This window comes from Agelaius phoeniceus, chromosome 1 (genome assembly GCF_051311805.1).
Source record: "Agelaius phoeniceus isolate bAgePho1 chromosome 1, bAgePho1.hap1, whole genome shotgun sequence".
NCBI lineage: Eukaryota > Metazoa > Chordata > Aves > Passeriformes > Icteridae > Agelaius > Agelaius phoeniceus.
The window spans coordinates 3,418,709-3,438,335 of NC_135265.1; the positions used below are offsets into that span (position 1 = coordinate 3,418,709).

Below are 19,627 nucleotides of genomic sequence, written 5' to 3' on the forward strand. Positions count from 1 at the left end.
AAATCAATCAAGTCCTAACTCCCTTTTTTATTTTTCCTTCACTGTCTAAAACTTCCTGGATTACTGAACAAGACTTAAACATTCATGGTGTCAACATTCATAGCTACAACTCTTATTGCACTTTCCTTTGTGGAGTCTTGGGTGATTTGGACACCACCAGGCTCTTGAAAACCTTGGATGTAAAATTCCCTTTCAGTCCCTGCACTCAGCTGTTTCTTTGCTATGAACTGTAGGAGTCACTGGCAATAAATAATTTCTATTTTAAGACATACAAGTTCTGTTCCTATACAAGGTCACATAAATAAAATTTTTAACTCCACATTGCCAAATAAAATAGATTTTTAGACCCAGCCCCTCAAATCTCCCAAGCTTTTCTAAGAAAAAAACCATTTCAGCTGCTAATTGTAAGTGTGGGGGCCACTGCATGTCTAAGTGGGGCTGATATTACCTGACTTCATTAATTTGACAATTAGCAGCTGAGTTTAGGCTGTAAGCATCAGTGAGAGCCAGGTATCTGCAGAGTATGATTCATCCTGTCCTCAGGAAGAAGGCACCAATATTTGGGATGAATCAGCTCTGGAAGGCTCTGTCTCCTTCTGTTGATCACAAAAAGAACATAACAGAGATTAGCTGACTTATTTGAGGCAATTAAAGTTACAGCTAATGAATGAGGGCCTCTCTTTTCCCTGGAAAATTGGGTACACCAGGAATTTCATCCTCCCCAGGGTGATGTGAGGATAATTCTGTGGGAGATTCTCAGGACTATCCTTTTGAAAGTCAGTCAGGAACTTTGCTCAGCTACAGGCAAGAATTGCTTCCACATTTCAACTTGACAACTTCAGATTTGCCTCGTCATCCATCGTAGAGAAGAATCATGGAAGGAAATAACATCTCCCAACCCAACTTTATATAAACCCTGCTTTATATCCCCCTTATGGCTGCCTAGAGATTCGTTTTGGTTAGAGCCTGATGGGGTTTTTTTTATTGTTTCAGGCACATTTACATGCTGGCAATTTTTTCTGTGCTGCCCCCACGCCCACTTGCCAACAGCTTGAGGTCTCAGTGTGATGCAGCTGTGACAAAGCTGTGACAAAGCTGTGACTCACTGAAACTTCTGAAAATCCTTTTTAGGGAGCTCAGAGCCAGGAGCACACCCTGTGTCATCAGCCAGCAGTCTCTGCTTTAGGGAACCTCATGAATTCCACATTCAAACCCACTCCCAGTGAGGGTCATTTATTACAATGCTGAGATGTTCTAGTTTGGGATGAATTGAATCCCTTTGGAAATCCATCACAAAAATGCCATTGATTGCCTAAGACTGGGACTTCAGCCCTTATTTCCTTTAAGCCAGGTGAAATTGGTAGATTTTTAAACATGAAATAAAGAGGTTGATGCTGAGTTTTAAGTCTGATGCATTTCAGTTAGACTCTCTAATGAGAAATCTCAAGGAATGGGAAAGGAGTAATGAGAAATCCCAAGTGCTAATCATTATTCAATACTTTTATTTCGGTGGCTTTTGTTTTGACAACAGAAAAGAGCTCCAATTGATTTGACTTTGGGATTGTGTCTGCTTGAATTTCAGGTACATTCTCTCATGAGATAAGGAGGGGGAAGGTCCAGCTGGAATACCAAGTGTGAGCAAGGATGCATTCAAGGAGAAAAGGAAAACACTGCACTCCTTCATTTGCAGAGCTGCACGTCCTGCTGTGGCTCTTCTTGCATGTGAATGAGTGGGAAAGCCACAGTCTCATTATGGGAGATCAAATGTGTGATGTTCTCTGTGATTTTCTTTATTTAGAGGCACTTTTTTTTTTTTCTTTTTACAGGATGTGCCAGAGATTGGGATGGTTTAACCTGCTGGCCCAGAGCCACTTTTGGGGAAGTGGTTAAAATTCCCTGCCCACGATTTTTTGAAGAGTTCACCAGTACACATGGCAAGATTTTTCCCATTCTTCTTATCCCTATTTGGTTTTTTTTTAATTTTTTTAAAAGTGAATTCTAGTAGTTGAGGATTCTTTCATATATTCCTGATTTTCAATGCTCTTATGTCAGTCAGCATTCAGTAGTTATCCAGATACACATCTCAGCTTGGGGTCAATATTGACACTCTTGTGTTTTGTGTTTTGCTCTACTGAATTATTTAATCCCTTTGGCGATGTAAATACAATAGACAAGTGCACCATGCTGCTAAATTTATAAATTAATATCTCCTAGAATCACTGATTTATAAAACTGTGCATTAATTTATATTACAAAGAACATCCTAAGGTCAGCCAGTCCAATCCTCCAGTCAGAGCGGGACCAAGATTAAAACTAGTATGGAGCTTCCAGTCTGGAAAAGATGGCTCAGGGCTTTGCCCAAAATCCCAAAATATGTTGTGAATATATAATTTGATTTCCTCTGTGGAAGGAATGAATTTACAGAGTTGATTTCCCATATGAAATGCACAAGTCCCACTGCATCTTGAAATGACTGGGAACGTGTCCCTCAATTTTGTAAAGGATAGATATAGAGAATATTGTCATTCTTATAGCTAATCTCTCTGAGCATGACTCAACCTCTAAGTCCCTAACTTAGGAATCAAAGGGGTAATAAGAAATTGTTGCTACTCATCACAACTTAAAGAACAGCAGCACCCCTAATTCATTTTCTGCTGTGTTTTCCCCTGAAGGTTTCCTTCAGAGGAACTGTACACAGGAGGAATATTGGTCAGAGCCATTCCCACCATACACCATTGCCTGTGGCTTTGATGAAGGTTCCAGTAAAGGACCTGAGGATCAGGTGGGAGTTTCATTTCCTGCTTCTGAACATCTCCTGAGCAGCTGAATGCTCCAGACGTCTGAAAATTGCCTGTTTTCAGTGCTAAACCCAAAACTTTTAGGTATACTTAGAACTTGTTTAAAAAGTTGGGTTTAACATAAAGCAAGTGAGCAGCAGTCAGCACTGTCCTCTTCATCCAAAACTCTCCCATTGGTTAAACTCATGCTTAGTTCACCTGTCCAAACTAAGATTTGGTTCCCTGACAGAGGTGATGTAAATCCTTATCATGCACACATTTCTCAGGGAAACCCTACCCACCAATCCTCAGGTAATTTTTTTTTTTTCAGGGAAAATTCCTTTTTATTCCTCCTATTTGTATTTTATTTTTCAGATTATCTTTGAGTCATAGAAAAAATATTTCTTAACTTTATAGCCTGGTGGTCAACACACACCCTTAGGAGGGAACTCTTGGATGCCACTGAATATTTCCCACTTTACATCAGGTATTCAGTGGAGCAGGAAGTGAATATTTTTCCTCTCTGAAAATCATCATTTATGCTCAATTAAGCTTCAGACTTTCTTTCACATCCACATCTTGATATGATTTAAATTTCCACATTCCTCCTCATCCTACTGGAGTTCATATCTAGAGCTCAATGACCTTCTATAAATAAGAATATTTGTGCTTTGCAAAGAAAAAAAAAGAGAAATGTTTTTAAAGCTTAAATAAATGCTTAGAAAATTTAAATAACTGCTTAAAAGCCTTCTAGAAAGATGCTGGAAATAACCTGAACAGTTCAGAGGGATGTAAATTCGTAAAAGGAGGTGTATTCTGGAGCACACATCTCCAGCCCCCATGGGGCTCTCCCATAGGGCTAAGATCACTCCCCAGGTGGCTTCTCCAAGCCCTCCCTGGATTATGCTAAACCAGGCATCATTTCTGGCTGGTCTAGGCTAAAATCAAGCAAGGAGCTGTATTTATATTTCACAATGATAGCAGATTTCTGCACAGAGCTGCTGTCTGTGCTCTGTCTGTGTTTAGCTTGTTATTCCAGTCAAATCCACAACGTTTGACCACAAAAGGAAGATAAAATCAGCAATCTCTGCTGCACTGCACACATAGGGAAGTGAGTAAAAATCTCAATTGTGTCCTAATAGAGCCACTTGCTTTGTATTTTGTATGTGCAGTGAGCACTTATGATGTCTTTTGTGCTTAGTGTTGTTTCTTAATCCATCCTACAAAACCAGATAATATAATTGAAACCCTTTATTATTAAATTAAATAATCTCTTTTCCAATTTTCATCTGTGTTTTGAAAATGCTGTATAAAAGATCAGGACTATTGCAGAAACACCAGGATGATTCATATCATGTCAGGTTTACAAGATCTCTTTATGGATCTATTTAAAATTTCTAATTTGTTGTCTCAACCTAGAATTGTAGCCTTTTTTATAAACAGATTTGGGATCAGTTAGAGAACAGAGTGTCCATTGGGTTTATAAGGAGGAAATTTGCCTGGGTCCAGAGAATTTAGTGTCATGGGATTTTAAATAATTAGGCGATCTTGTAGTGGATCAGAATAAAATTTGCATAGTTAAAGCCAAGTAAACAAGCTTTATTTTTTTTTAGAACATAGATTAAGATTTCTTAGGATAAAGGTTTTAATTGAGAACAAGGAAATTATAAAAAAAATTTACAGTACTACAATACACAGCAAGGAAGAATTGTCCAGAGAATTCAGGACTGTGAGGTGATTTCCTTGGCTTTTAATTACCTTCACAACCTGATGTGACTCTTTATCAATGTTTCAGCTTTCTCACCAGCAAATTGAGAGTTTTATTTCTCTTTCAGCTGTAGCTGTTTATGAAAATCAATACTTATTGAACTTGGCCCGGGTCTAAAGCAACAGCTTCACAAATCTCCCACCAGGACGTTCCAGTGCTCCAGAGTTTTTATGTACTGACATGAGAAAAGGTGTTTACATACCACAGTTAATATTTTCCTGCAGAACATGCTCAGAGGGGTCAGATAAGACTGTGGAGTGTGAAACGTCTCTCCTGTGTAGGGTTAAGTAAGACTCAAAGGAAAACTTTTATTAGTGGTGGAAAATCCCGAAACAGATCTTAAGCATGAAAAACAGCACAGAGATTGTGGGACTGAATGAGGGAAATGTGTCCCAGTGGAATGAGCCCCCCAGGATGCATCCAGCACCACCACCTGCATTGGCTGTGTTTTTTTTTTCCCCTCAGAAATCCTATTATTCTGCATTTTGGCGTGTCTACACCGCTGGCTATGCAGCATCCGTGACTTCGCTCATTACAGCTCTAATTGTCTTTGCTGCCTTCAGGTAAATATAAATGGGCTTTTTCTCAGCATGCCTTAAGACAATTTCTCTCAGATCCTCTGTGCTTTTGTTTTGTAGGAATTTTTTATGGTTGTTTTCTAATCATTCTAAGACATAACTCCTTTGATGGCAGCGGGTCCTTCCCTACTCGTGCTGCAATGTTTCAAACGTTACAACAATCAAGCTGGGCATTCTCTGTTAATCTCCTTAATGACACCATACAGTGGAAATGCTCTAACTTTAGATTAATTTTAACATTTTTTGATCATTCATACAGTGCATGGCAGGACAGACTCTGCAGAAACATTATCTCACATCCTGTGAACAGTTTCCTAAATTGTCCATTCCCTCTGTGAAAGGCTATTGCTTCCATAACTGAGAGCTATAACAAAGAGATTTAATTAAATTTCAGTGCCTCATTTGATGATGTTGGTTATTAGGAAGTGGATCTGGGGTTTGGTTGAGGCAGAGCACAGTCAGCTCCCTGACTGGAGTGGGTTTGCAGTCTCAAAGGCCCTTACAGAGGGACCCAGGAGCACCAGGCTGATGTGCCCAAACCTTGGGGGAGATTCCTTCAGCTCAAAGCAAAATGTGCACTGGGCAGTCTAGGGAAAGGGAACCAGAGGAATATTGGGCTGGAAAAGACATTTAAGATCAAGTCCAGCTATTAACCCAGCACTGCCGAGTCCATCACTAACCCAGGACCCCAAGCATCACAGCTACACGTGTTTTAAATTCCCACAGAGTTGGGGACTCAACTGATGCCTGAAGAGGCTGACCTGGAACAGAGGCTGGACAGAGTTAAAGGAAAAAATTAGGGATTTATTAAAAGGCCTTCAAAGGATACACCTTGGGCAGCACAAGAGCCTGGCCATGGCTGTACCTAAGATGGACCCAAGATGGATGCTGGGTCACAAGTTTTTACACTTTTATAAGTTTTGGTCCATTTCCATATTGGGGTTAATTGTCCAATTCCAGCTCCAGGTTATGCAGTCCCATCCTCCCAGATTGCTCTCCTCAGTTTGCTGTTGTTTGCACTTTTTGGGCCTGAAGCTGCAACAGTGTCCTTGGTTCTGGGGCTGGAAAAGGATTGTTTTGTGTGACTGAACTGTGAGGAGAACCTGCTAACACTTTCTATGAAGTTTGGAGTTATATACCAATGCAGTACAGAATCTGGAAAATATGAAATCTAAAACTTGAGGCATCACAACCCCTTCCCTGGGCAGCCTGTGCCAGTATTGACAACCCTTTCCATAAAGACATTTTCCCTAATATCCAATGTCAAGTTTGGGTGACTGCCACAACCTGGGGCCTTCTCCTCTTGTCCTGTCCTTGTTCCCTGGGAGAAGAGCCCAGCTCCATCTGGCTGTCCCCTCCTGTCAGGAGCTGTGCAGAGCCACAAGGTCCCCCCTGAGCCTCCTTTTCTCCAGGCTGAGCCCCTTTCCCAGCTCCCTCAACTGCTTCTCATCAGATTAAAGCAGTTTAGGGCAACTGCTCTGGAGCCATCCCATACCATGTGACTGGCACCAATTCAATCTTTTCTTTGACCCAAATGGGGCTGAAAAGCCTGATGCAAGCTTGTTTAACAAAAATGTTATTTAAAATAATTAAGAGGTATTATCATAATCCAGCCCAAGACCCCCACAGTTACTCTCTGCTTCTGGCATCTCCTTTAAATGTGTGGTGATCCAAAGACAATTATCCTGGAATTTTTATTAGCTGAAAAAGGCAACAGCTTCTCTGCTCCCTCCTGTCTCTCTGTCTGCCTCTCAAATAGTGACAGATCATTTATTGCATTTACTGCAGTCTCGTGGGCTCCTGTTTGACTTTTGATGCGACCTGGAGTAACTTCTCTCAAAGAACAATTTTTATTTTCTCTTTCCATGCCAGAAAATTCCACTGCACACGGAATTACATCCACATGCACCTGTTTGTCTCCTTTATCTTGAGAGCAGTTGCTGTTTTCACCAAAGATGCTGTTTTGTTTGCAGATGAAACTATGGACCACTGCCTCATGTCCACGGTACTGAACCTCCCCTCTCTCTCCCCCTTGACTGAACATTTAATTCTTTACCTGAAGGCAACAGGGAGATATTTTAATACTATTTCTCCTACTCCTAAAGCTGAAATCTTTAAACAAACAATTTTATACAAACCCAAAGACCAAGTGCTAAGTCGGCACTCAGCTTTGACATTTAGGTCTGTTGACGCTAATGAAGCTCTAACAATTTCTACCAGTAAAGAATTTAATCTGTGAGATAAAAACCCCAATATTTCCCTTTCAAAAATCTAAAATAAAGTTAATTTAAATTATGAAACCCCTGAACTTACAGAAATTTTGTTGTTTCTTCATTCTTGTGTGGCAACATTGAGTTTTGCCTACGGTTCTGTAGAAACCAGCCATAACAAGAGCAGACCTAAAAGGTTTTTCTTCCTCTGCACTTCCAGGTTGCTTGTAAAGCTGCTGTGGCCTTCTTCCAGTTCAGTATTTTAGCCAATTTCTTCTGGCTTCTCATCGAAGGGATCTACCTGCAAACTCTGCTGCTGCTGACTTTTGTTTCCAACAAGAAGTTTGTGTGGTGGTTCATATTTACTGGCTGGGGTTAGTACTCCCTTCCTCTTTGTGCCCTTCAGTGTTTCTGGTTGCTTGCAGAACTGGATAAAATCTGTGTTTGGAGGTGAAATGAGCCTGTCAAAGGTGACACTTTGCAGAGGGAAGTGGCCCGTTCATCCAGTGCTGTTACATCCAAGTAACATCATTTTATTCCCTTTTATATCTCAGTTATTTGCACCATGGTGGTGAATAATCCAGGCCTCAGGAGGATGAGTGATATGGCTGGATAATATCCTAGAAATATCTTGAATTCCTCCACTGACTACAGGAATTTGGGTGACTAAATTGCCTTTTGTTTTTAGCAAGCAGAATTTGACAGATTAATCTTAAATCATGAGTCCAGGCCGAGGAATCAAACAACTCTGGTTTTCTTTTATTTTCAGAGATCTCCTGACTTTAAGGAATCTTTTGAGGTGATACAGCAATTGAAGTTATCTCTGATACTCAGAATAGGAATGTGAAATAAATAGGATTTATTTCACTGCTCAGAATTGTTGATTGTGACTCTCAGATATTCCCATGTCTCACCTTGGCTGGTCTAAAATGCAGGCACCCAAACTGAGTAGTTACAATGACATTTTTTCACTTAGAAGTGAAATCCAAATTATCCTGAATAAATATTAATTTATCCTTCACCTTTAGAGTTTTAGACTTTATTTAATGTAATTAATTTCTTTTGGAGCTATTCCAAATAGGGTTGTCTGCAAGTAGACTCTCAGCCCTTGATTAATCATGGCCAACTTGAGATAAGAAAGCAAACAACTCAATTAATAATGTGGTAATCCTCATCTCCTTCTGCAATCACTGGAAGGTGAGAGATACCTCAGGGATAACTCTCATCTTAGGTGATGTGGAGGGAAATATTTATTTTCATTAATTAAAAAGCCAACTTGAATTTAACAAGGTCCCAGCTCAAAGGAGTTGAGCAAAGGGCAAAAATCTGGAAGGACAAATTCTGAGCCCTTCCCACACAGCTCAAATGATACTTGGAAATAAATTCCCTATATTTCTGTAGGTTCACCTGTTTCACACTAGAGTCCCTTTTGTGGCAGTTTTGAAAGTCACTTAGTCTTTGAAAATTCAATTCCACAGGAGGAGGGAAAAACCAATTTCTGCTTTATAGGCCTTAAAAACCCCCCAGTCAAAAATGTAGGGCAGAAGGATAAGCAGTGATAAAGCAAGGCTAGAAATCACTGGATTCAGTTAAATTTTCATGGAATTCTTATCAGCTGATTGCTCTGGGGTGATTAGAGTCTTTAGGACAAAATGATGAACTCTTCCAGTTGCTGTACAAAGGGTGTTTGTTGGCCACAATCCACAAGAAAAAAGAGCCCCAGCTAAATAAATGCTTGCTCCAGCTTCATAAGTGCTTGTAATTCCTATCCCAGCCTTCAAGTAATTCTTTACATTTATTTCTGAAAACATGGTTTCACAACATCCCCTGTTCTCCTTTGTTATGATTTCATTCTCCTGCCCTTTTATTCCTTTCTTTTTTTTTTCCTTTCTCTGAACTGCAAATTAAATTCTTTCATGAAGTTATTGAAAATTGTCTGACCCACAAACTGACCTTTAATCCAACCTGCTGCACTGTGAACCTATTGGAAAAAGGATTCCAAGGGACAGGATTTTCAAACCAATTCTTGTGTTGCTGTTGGTTTGCACAGGAGCTCCCACTGCCGTGATGTTTGCTTGGGTCCTCACACGAATCCATCAACAGAACACTGGGTGAGTCAGAGCTGGGATAAGGAACACAAAAAATCCTATTTTTTACAGTGTTCTGGTTTTTTTTTTTTTTTTGAAGGGGAAAAAAGGTGTGCACAGAAAAAGGTAAGGGGGGAAAAAACTTTCAGGATTCAAAGCTGTACCTTTAATTTTTACAGCTTGAACATAAGTGCAAAAATACCATAACTCTTGTGATTTTTAATGTCCATATGTGGGGTAAGAAAACTTGGAAATATCATATTAACTATTGAAATTTCATTTAAGTTCCTTAATCCCAGTCCTTGAAATAATTGTATTTCAAGAAAATTGCTCTTTCTATATAAAGTCAACCATAACTAACCCTAATCTCTTCAAATGAGAACTTCCCAATCAACATTGTCTTCAGTAATTTCTTCTTTTGTTTCTATTCAATTATTTTATTTTCATCTGTATCATCTGTATCCCCAGAGAGAAATATTGTTTGCTGTAAGCTATCCATGTCCATATGTGGTGTAAGAAAACCTGAGAATATCATATTAACTATTGAAATTTCATTTAAGTTCCCTAATTCCAGTCCTTGAAATAATTGTATTACAAGAAAATTGCTGTTTCTGTATAAATTCAACTGTAAATAACGAACCCAAATCTCCTCAAATGAGAACTTCCCAAACAATCAACGTTGTCTTCAGTAGTTTCTTCTTTTGTTTTCATTCATTTTATTTTATTTTTATCTGTATCTTTTAACATGAGCCCCAGATAGAAATATTGTTTGCTGTAACTATCCTGAAGGCTTTCAGATCATTTCACATCAGCTGAAAAAGATTCTCTTTTATACCCACCTGGTCAAAACTCAGGAGAGTTGAATAAGAAGTTGATTGAGAGAGGTAAGAAGAGCAGGAAAGAAGCTTAAAAATACAAATGTGGTTTTTTTTCACTTTGCTTTGATTCTTCAATCTGTGATTCTTGCTGATTGAGTTTTCTTTAGATTGGACCACAGGGAAACCAGGGACAATTAGACAGTGATACAAACTTGGTGTCCACCAATTCCCTTTCCTGTGGCAGAAGAGTTTCTGTGGGGAGGAAGCTCCCATGGGACAGATGAAAAACCTGATTTCCTTTTTCTTTCAGATGCTGGGATGATGATGAAAATGGAGTGGTGTTATGGATCATCAAAGGCCCCATCCTGCTGACTGTATTGGTAAGGTTTTTTATTTTCCCTCAAGTTTCTGCATCTAGATAATTTTATCTAGTGTGCTTTTAAAATGAGTTCTTAGGATTGTAAACTAAGACAAAAAAAATCTCCCTTATCCACGAATTTATACCACCTGAATTTAGGGAGGGAGCAATCTGGTTTTTAGGCCTGTATCTGGTATAATCCCTGTCATAAACAATGACGAGAACAGGGGGAACTTTTTTAGATCATTTAAAAATCTAAATTTAAAATCTAAATTTAAAGTGCTGAGCAGAAGTACAAGGCATTAATATCAGACATAAAGTGATATTAAGATGTGTTGGTCTCCAATAATTCAACGTAACTTTCACCATATTTTATGTACAAGTATATTTTGGTGGGAAATATAATTATTATTTGTAAAGCTATTGATCTGAGCTGAGAAGGGATGAGCACTGGTTTATAGCAGTGCAGCTCCTAAAAGTGGGGATTTTTAGTTATTTGTATCAACTGAAGGCATGTCCTGGATTGTAGTAAATTTACAGATTTTGTCTTGTCTTTGCAGATTAACTTTATTATATTCATTAATGTGATCAGGATTCTTGTCCATAAACTGAAATCCCAGGAGGGAGGAGGGAGCCATTCAAGCCACTTTGTGTGAGTATTTCTGTGTCTCTAAGGACTGACCTGTTCTAACTGCTGCAAAAATTTTATATGAGTTGGGGAACAGAATGTTCTACTCCTCTTCCAATAGAAAGAGAAGAAATGACAATGTGAACTTTCTTTTTCAGCCCAAATGTCACATGTCGTTTTTATTTCAGAGCAAAAAGGATGGGGTGCATGTGTCAGGGATAAAGAGAAATGTAAAATAATAAAGTAGGAAACTTCAAAAGCTTGAAAGTGTAAACACCAAATGTCAGGTGATTGATCCATGTCACTCCCAGTCCTTTCCACACAAATGGCCACATATTGAGAAAGATGCAGTAACAGGATAAATTCCTTGCAGTAACAGGATAAATTGAGAAAATAAATAGAGAAAAAATAAAAAATATATAAATAAATAAAATAAAATAGATATCAATAAATAAAGATGCAGTAACAGGACTAAGCCTGGTCCTGGCTGTTTACCAACCCCTCACAACCATTGGGGATCCCATCAGTGCAGTCACAAGACCTTTCCACAACTTCTCCAAATTTCTTCATCCAAATGAATGCAGCTGCCTCCATTTGGAGCTGTTCTCTGAATTTTAAAATATTCCTACGTGCAATTGCTGTCCCTCATTCCCTGTTTCTAACAGTGCATTGTTCTTTCATTCTTGCTTTTCCAGGAGACTTGCAAAGTCCACGTTACTGTTGATCCCCCTCTTTGGGGTGCACTACATCGTGTTTGCGTTTTTCCCTGAGAGCACTGGGCTGGAGGCTCGGCTTTACATCGAGCTGGGCCTGGGCTCATTTCAGGTAAGATGGACAAAAACTGAACAGCCCTGAGATGTTTGGGCTGTACCACCCTGTGGTGGTGTTTGAGGGTGCCCAGGATGAGGGAAGGGATGAGAATCTTGACTCCATGTTTCAGAAGGCTGATTAATTATTTTATGATATATATTACATTAAAAGATTAAATTGATATCTATTAAAATGATATACTAAAACTATACTAAAGAAAGGGAGAGGAGACATCAGAAAGCTAGGAAGAAATTAATAATAAAACCCCATGACTGACCAGAGTCCTGACACAGCTGGACTGGGATTGGTTATTAAGTAAAAACAATTCCCATGCTGGGTAAACAGTTCTCCAAATCACATCCCAGAGGAGCAAAACATGGAGAAGCTGAGGTTTCTTATCTTGCCAGGAGAAGAAATCCTGGCACAAGGATTTTTCATAAATGTGTCAGTGACACCACCTCACTTCAGGCTGGTTCTTAGAGCAGGATTTATTAATGCATCCAAATTCAATGCACACATCCCATCTCACTCCTTCAGGAGCTCTTCTGTTGTTTGCTCCCTTATTATTTGAAATCTCTGGGTCAGACTTTGCATGAATAATCACAAAATAAATAAAATATCTATGTTTCTTGAATAACAATGACAGAACACTGTGAAGACCAGGCTGTGGATTAAGGTGAACTGATTGAAAATGATTTTACATGAAATCATGATAAGAGGGGTGGTGAATAAGAGGAAATAACCACCTGCTCTGCCCTTACCCTCCAGGGGCAGTGAACCACGTTAATATCTCATTGTTGATTTTGCTGTTCCACTACTCAGAACATGGATTTGAGAGGGTCAGGGCCCGTGTGTGGTACATTTTGTACTGAACAGCTGATTTATTTTCCCTTCCCCTGCACCCCACCACAGCTTGTCCACATTGACATGTGTTGCAAATGATCCCTCTCCCATGCTTGCCTTATCTGAGGGAGAATTTGTTTGTAGGATACAGTGAACAGCAAGTTTATCTTTTTTGTCTCTGGACAAGAAATAAATAATATTTATTGTATATAAATAAATAATATTTATTGTATACAATAAATAAATAAATAATATTTATTATAATAAATAATAAATATAAAATGTCACCAGTCCACTGAGAAATTTAATTCTGTTATGAAAACTCAATAAATAACATCACCCTGCCTGAATTCCAATAGAAAACTGGGAAATATGGATTCTTTGCTGTCTTGCACACACTGTGAATGAAACTCGATGTCTGTTATTGATTCCAGATTTTAAATCCATTTTTTTCTCTCCCTACCCTCCCTGTCCTAGGGTTTTGTTGTTGCTCTCCTATATTGCTTCTCAAATGCAGAGGTGAGTAACCAAAGTACCTGAGATTATCAAAACCTTTAAAACTCACAGTTCCCTCTCGTTTTTTAATTTCTTTTCCTATTTTCAGAACAGATCTGTCTTTGATCTGCTCCTGAAACCATGACATCCCCATATTTTTTTTTGTCCTTTGGTAGCTTTGTTGACTTTATTTGTATTCATACAGTTCTGGCAGGAGGACACAAAATGAACTTTGAAGCAATGACCCTTTAAAAATGGTTGTTGAGTTTCCTGTCAGGGCACTTTTCTCCTGATTTATCTTTGATAGCTATCATGATGATAACTCAATGTAGAGCTCCTTTCTTTCTCTAGGTTTATTTTCTCCTGGTGACTTGCTTACTTTCCCCCTTCCCTTTCCTTTCCCCTTTTCTCTTTCCCCTTCTCCCTTTACTTTCCCCCCTTTCCCTTTTTTTCCCCCCTTTCCCTTTTTTTCCCCCCTTTCCCTTTTTTTCCCCCTTTCCCTTTTTTTTCCCCCTTTCCCTTTTTTTTCCCCCTTTCCCTTTTTTTCCCCCTTTCCCTTTTTTTCCCCCCTTTCCCTTTTTTTCCCCCCTTTCCCTTTTTTCCCCCTTTCCCTTTTTTCCCCCTTTCCCTTTTTTTCCCCTTTCCCTTTTTTTTCCCTTTCCCTTTTTTTTCCCTTTCCCTTTTTTTTCCCTTTCCCTTTTTTTCCCCCTTTCCCTTTTTTTCCCCCTTTCCCTTTTTTTCCCCCTTTCCCTTTTTTTCCCCCTTTCCCTTTTTTCCCCCTTTCCCTTTTTTCCCCCTTTCCCTTTTTTTCCCTTTCCCCTTTTTTTTCCCTTTCCCCTTTTTTTTCCCTTTCCCCTTTTTTTTTCCCTTTCCCCTTTTTTTTTCCCTTTCCCCTTTTTTTTTCCCTTTCCCCTTTTTTTTTCCCTTTCCCCTTTTTTTTCCCTTTTCCCCTTTTTTTTTCCCTTTTCCCCTTTTTTTTCCCTTTTCCCCTTTTTTTCCCTTTTCCCCTTTTTTTCCCCTTTCCTCTTTCTCCTTTCCCTTTCGTATTTCTCTTTTCCCTTTTCCAGGTCTGCTCATGTAATCAAGACTTTTGTTCAAATACTTTCTTTCCTGTTTTTATAACATTGGTAGAATTTGGCTGAACTCCCTGCAGTAGAATGTAGTGAGCCCATCATTTAAAAACCTCACTAAATTTGCTGGCGTTTCCCCCTAAAAGAGCAGAACAAATCAAAACTGATGAGAAAACATAAAACTGCATTTCATCCTGAGAAAAGTGAATAAATAAGTTGAGAATGACACACTAATGGTGCCTCAGTCTCTGCAGTGGCTTAAACTTGGGCAATTCTCATACAATATGGAATAATTAATGTTGGAAAAGCCCTCCAAGATTGTCAAGTCCCATCTGTGCCCCATGGGCACCTTGTCCCCAGCCCAGAGCACTCAGTGCCACCTCCAGGGGACACCTCCAGGCATGGGCACTCCAAAGCTCCCTGGGCAGCCCCTGCCAAGGCCTGAGCCCCCTTTCCATGGGGAAATTCCTGCTGGTGTCCAACTGATCCTCCCCTGGAACAACTTGGGGCTGTTCCCTCTCCTCCTGTCCCTGTTGCCTGGGAGAAGAGGCCAACTCTCACCTACCACCTCATCTCAGGGAGTTGTGGAGACCAAGAAGGTCCCCCCTGAGCCTCTTTTTCTCCAGGCTGAGCCCCTCAGCTGCTCCTCACAGGATTTACCCTCCAATCCCTCCATCCCTTCCCTGGAGACACCCCAGCACCTCACAGGAATGGCTAAAAGGAGGTGCAAGGTGCAAGTAACCCTACCTGTGAGTAACTACCTCTGAGTAATTCCTGAGCTATGTTTGTTACTTAGGAAAACAATTCATAATGGCCATTCTGAGAGAGTGCCTTCAGGACTTAGCTGTGAATACAGAAAGCTCTACTTCCAACCTGCCTTCTATGGAGAGCTTTTTGGATAATTGGTTAGCTGAGAAAGGCCACTTCGATGTGGTACCGTTGGATAAGGATAGGGGAAACAAGCTGGGGATTATGCAACCAGTGTCCAATCACTGCCAAAGGTCAATGGGAAGATGGGGGAGAAAATCGCTTGCCAGAAAATGAAAATATCCTAGGTAGAGAAGCTAGAAGAATGCAAACATAGAAACAAAATAATCATTAGAGCATAGAAGTAGGTGTGGTTGATCTAAGTGTGCTTTAGCCAATAATGAGCTCAGCTTTTGCAATATGTATAAGCTTCATTAACACCAATATAAATATGGGTGAGCTTTCAATAAACTTTGGGATTTGCTATTCACACATATTGTGTGAGGCATTTCTTCCGCCGATCACGACAGCCTTCTGTATCACAGACTCCTTGCCAGCAGCCCTTTAATTGCTTCAACAGCCTTTTAATAGCTTGCATATTGTACCCCACAACACAGAAATGCAGTAGGTGTTAAAATCAGGACAGGCAGAGCCTGATCTCTGGCCCCAGGATGAAGCTGGGTTGGCTTTTTTCCACATTCCTTAGGGATATCTGCTCCTGGGGCACCTTGGCCACTCATTACCACTTGGCAGTGCATCTGCTGTGGTTCCTTGCAATCATAAAAACTAATTATTATTTCCTCTGTGTGTGTGTGTTTGTTCAGTTTTGAGTGTCTGTGACAATGTGAGAGGCTGTGCTGCTGCCAGGGGAGGTGTTCTGAGTATGGATGAAACTGAGGAGTGCTGGAGGGCCTTGAGTTTGCTGGGGTAGAGCTGGAACACTGGATTGGTGGAGGAAATGATGCAGCTGGAATTGTGTTCTTTCACCACTTACTAGCTATGAACTCACAATGTTCATACATTCCCAGTAGCTGCACACAACATGCCACAGCACATCAGCATTTCATGAATGTGCAATAATTATCCAGTAAATACCTCCCTCTTCAAGTTTTTGTTTTCTTATTTTTGAAAATATTTACGAATTATTCAGTATATTCCTATTGCTGTCACAGCCTTTAGTCTCCTTTTCTACTTCAATAGGACCAGCATTTGATCCTGAAACCAGACCATTCATATTGCTTTACTTCTGACCAGCCTTTTTCCTCAAACAAAACAAAATTGGTTCCAAAAAGCCTTTCACCATGAACACAAGCCACTCTCAGCATTTTCTATTCTGACATCCACTTTGAAACCTTATAACCTGAAAATAACTCATATCAAAAATACAGGGTAGAAATTATCATTTTCAGAAGACATACTGTGGGATTGCACCCAAACAAAACTTTCAAACTACATTTCTGAAGTAGATGACTTTTGATGACCTCTTGTTTATTTGATTGTTGGAAGATCCAGAGAGCCACCCATGGAGTTGTACCCAGGGGTTGTCTGTGTGCTTAACAGGGAAAATTAAGGCAGAATAGGGGCTACCAAAATGATAATTATTGCCAGCGACCTGCCCTGATGGCCAAATGTAATTCTGCATGCCATCCTCTGATTTTTTTGAAATTAAATCTGTTTCTTTTCAAAAGGAATAAGGACAGAGATCCAATTCTTCTAAAAATGCGTTAAAGCTTAATCCTGGTTTATCTGGGCTAAGTACTCAAGCAGACTTTTGGCCGTATTTTACCTCCAGTGTTCATCAAGTCCTAATTTTCTCTTTGTTTGTAACTTCCTGCAGGTTCAAACGGAGCTGAAGAAGCAGCTGTGCAAGTGGCAGTACCAGGAGTACCTGACCTTCAGCCACAAGCACGGGGCCCTGTCCAGGGAAGCCAGCCCTGTCACCTACGTCACTCAGCTGTCCCTGCTGGACAGGATCAGCCCCAAGAGGAGAACCCCAGTGCTCCAGGATGGTGTCACCACGGTCTGAGGGGCTCCAGCAGGACCAGCTGCTGGCCCTCTGCAATGTTCCACCATGAGGTGCCCAACTGGATCCTCTGTGGCTTCCCATAGCGGCAGGAGCTCTCGCCCCCTAACAATGAAGGGATGGGGCTATTTTTGGCCTAAGGATGGTTTATTGCTCAGATAAACACCAGTCTCAGAGGATGTGAGATTTTAGAGGAGCAAGCAGTCGGCCATAGCTCAGAGTAGTCATAATTTCTTTGTTACAAGACAATGTAGAACTTTCTAACCCAATGGACAGTTGTTACAAGGTTTATTTTGCTTTTCTGACCTATCACCTATTTCTCCTGGACTGCAGATACTTTTATCCAATGGCTTCTGTCACACTTACACACATCAGCTTCTATTATAACTCCTAAACTCTTAGTTTATCCTATACAACATTACCCCTGCATTATAAACCCTTCACCATCTTATCAATACAGTTTTTTACTTAAGGCATATTCTTACTTACAACTATAGAAACATAAGTTTATGATTTTTCTACTTCATGTCTGTGTACTTTATTTTTACATAAACACAGCCATCCATTCACTCCCTGAGTCCCAGTATCAATTCAGCTTTAAAAACCCTGCATTCCAGTCCCTCAGTTTGCCCTGCTCTTGGTTTAATTATTTAGGTCAGCAAATATTTGTCTCCTGGAAATGCCTTTGCTGATTTTAGGTGCTTCATCTCTAGTCCTATTAGAGAAGAGGTGAATTTTCCAGGCTTCTAGAAATGATTCTAATAAGTTGTTTATTAATTAGGCATTTAACCCATCTGTCACAATACCATATGTTTGTTGTAATGAGTAATTTTGTCTATTCTGACCTTCTTATCAACTTTTACTTGTAACCTCTGTTCCTGTGTTTTGTTGCTGGGCATAGTAATGAGAATTTGTATCCAAAATGTATGATGTACATCTATAAAATGCAAGTGGCAATTACAGCTGTTGTGAGCTTGTACATTTACTTCATGTCAGTTTGTACATTCCATTTGAGTTTGTACATTTAATTTTGTGTCAGTTGGAATATTTCATTTGAGGCTTTATAAAATAAAAGGTTAATAATCCTGGGGAGTGCTAAAATTTATTGCAGAAATATTTGATTTGGGCTGTGAAAAGAGCCCTGATCCCTTTTTGGTGACACACCTGAGTTCGTGTGGGTGCGTTAATGAGTCAGGAATGCTCCAGGCAGGGATATTTTGCTTTTTGGAAAGCCTGGGAAAGCAGCAGAACTGTCCCAAGCCGTGTTTAGCTGTGCTGTGTGTTCTGTGTGGAGCCACTGCCACCTCCTGGAGCTGGATGTGTGCAGCCACAGAGCCAGGCAGGGCTCCCAAACCTCTCATGAGTGAGCTTTAAACCACTCCCAAAGGGCAGACAATTCAATCACATCAGCTGCTTTCTCCTCCTCTAATCCCCTGGTGTCTTTGGCAGAGTTTAACTCTCCAGGAATTATTTTTAAATCCCTTTATGAACTACATGACACCCTTAAAAGATCAAAACCTACTTTTTCCAGCTGTTTTTTATGGTGTTACAGCAATGACAGTTTGTTAAGGTATCTGAAATTTCTGAGACTAGATTTCTAACTCTGATGATGTCAGCATGATTGTTTAAGAAATTTTGATTTATTGGGCTCTAAATTAAAAGAAATCCTTCCAGCAGGCAGCTTTATCTATTTTGCACATTGAGAGCTTCCCCAAGGCTGCCAAACACACCCAGAGCAAGAATTATTTGAGCATCTGAGGAGGATTTGTTCAATTGCAGAAAATACAACTGAATTCAAGGTAGTTGCTCCTTGACTAAATGAAGCTTTCCTCATTGAAATCAGGTGTGTGGGATTTGGAACAAATGTGCTTTTGTGTGGTATTTTGTCTTTGAAATAGTGAATATTTACACAGGCCTTGTAGAGTGGCTGAAATACTTTTGGAGGTGCCTTTTCTTTCTCTGTCTAAAAAAACCCCAAACACTGAGGCTACATAAAAAAAATTAGAAATTAGAGGTTTTTCCAGATTACCTGTTCTACATTTGCTTTTTGATTTGAGTTTTGTGATTAGGGAGACACTGACTGGTGCAGCCATTCTGCACATGGTGGGAAGGGGAGACACATCCTGTGCCCCATTATCCAGCCCTCAAAAAAAAATAAATAAAGTGCTGAGGCTGCCTCAGGTCATGGAGGAGATCCATGTGAAGGCCATTTACAGTGATTTGAAATGTAGCAAAAATGAAAATACGTAGATGTGCCCTGTCCTTCCCAATTCCCCACCTGCCTGTGGCTCCCTTTGCACCCAGGTCCTGCCTCAGTGATGCTTTGGGGTGATGATCTCCAGCCCTGCTGCTCCATGACACATCTCTGGCCTCAATTTCACTAAAGGTGTGTCCATTTTCCCATCACAGCTCCAA

General features: G+C 40.1%; 1 protein-coding gene across 1 annotated transcript in view; it reads left to right on the top strand.

The window, feature by feature from the left end:
- Positions 1–18,297, top strand: part of LOC129125822 (vasoactive intestinal polypeptide receptor 1-like) — a 30,194-nt gene extending 11,897 nt beyond the window's left edge. The window contains exons 3-13 of the mRNA XM_054641478.2: positions 1,827–1,934; positions 2,673–2,782; positions 5,011–5,108; positions 6,996–7,128; positions 7,554–7,707; positions 9,384–9,444; positions 10,549–10,618; positions 11,157–11,248; positions 11,920–12,049; positions 13,355–13,396; positions 17,027–18,297. Of these exons, the coding sequence (XP_054497453.2) occupies positions 1,827–1,934; positions 2,673–2,782; positions 5,011–5,108; positions 6,996–7,128; positions 7,554–7,707; positions 9,384–9,444; positions 10,549–10,618; positions 11,157–11,248; positions 11,920–12,049; positions 13,355–13,396; positions 17,027–17,215 (1,187 nt within the window). The 3' untranslated portion in view covers positions 17,216–18,297. The remainder of the gene's footprint in view (positions 1–1,826; positions 1,935–2,672; positions 2,783–5,010; positions 5,109–6,995; positions 7,129–7,553; positions 7,708–9,383; positions 9,445–10,548; positions 10,619–11,156; positions 11,249–11,919; positions 12,050–13,354; positions 13,397–17,026) is intronic.
- Positions 18,298–19,627: the final 1,330 nt, after the last annotated feature.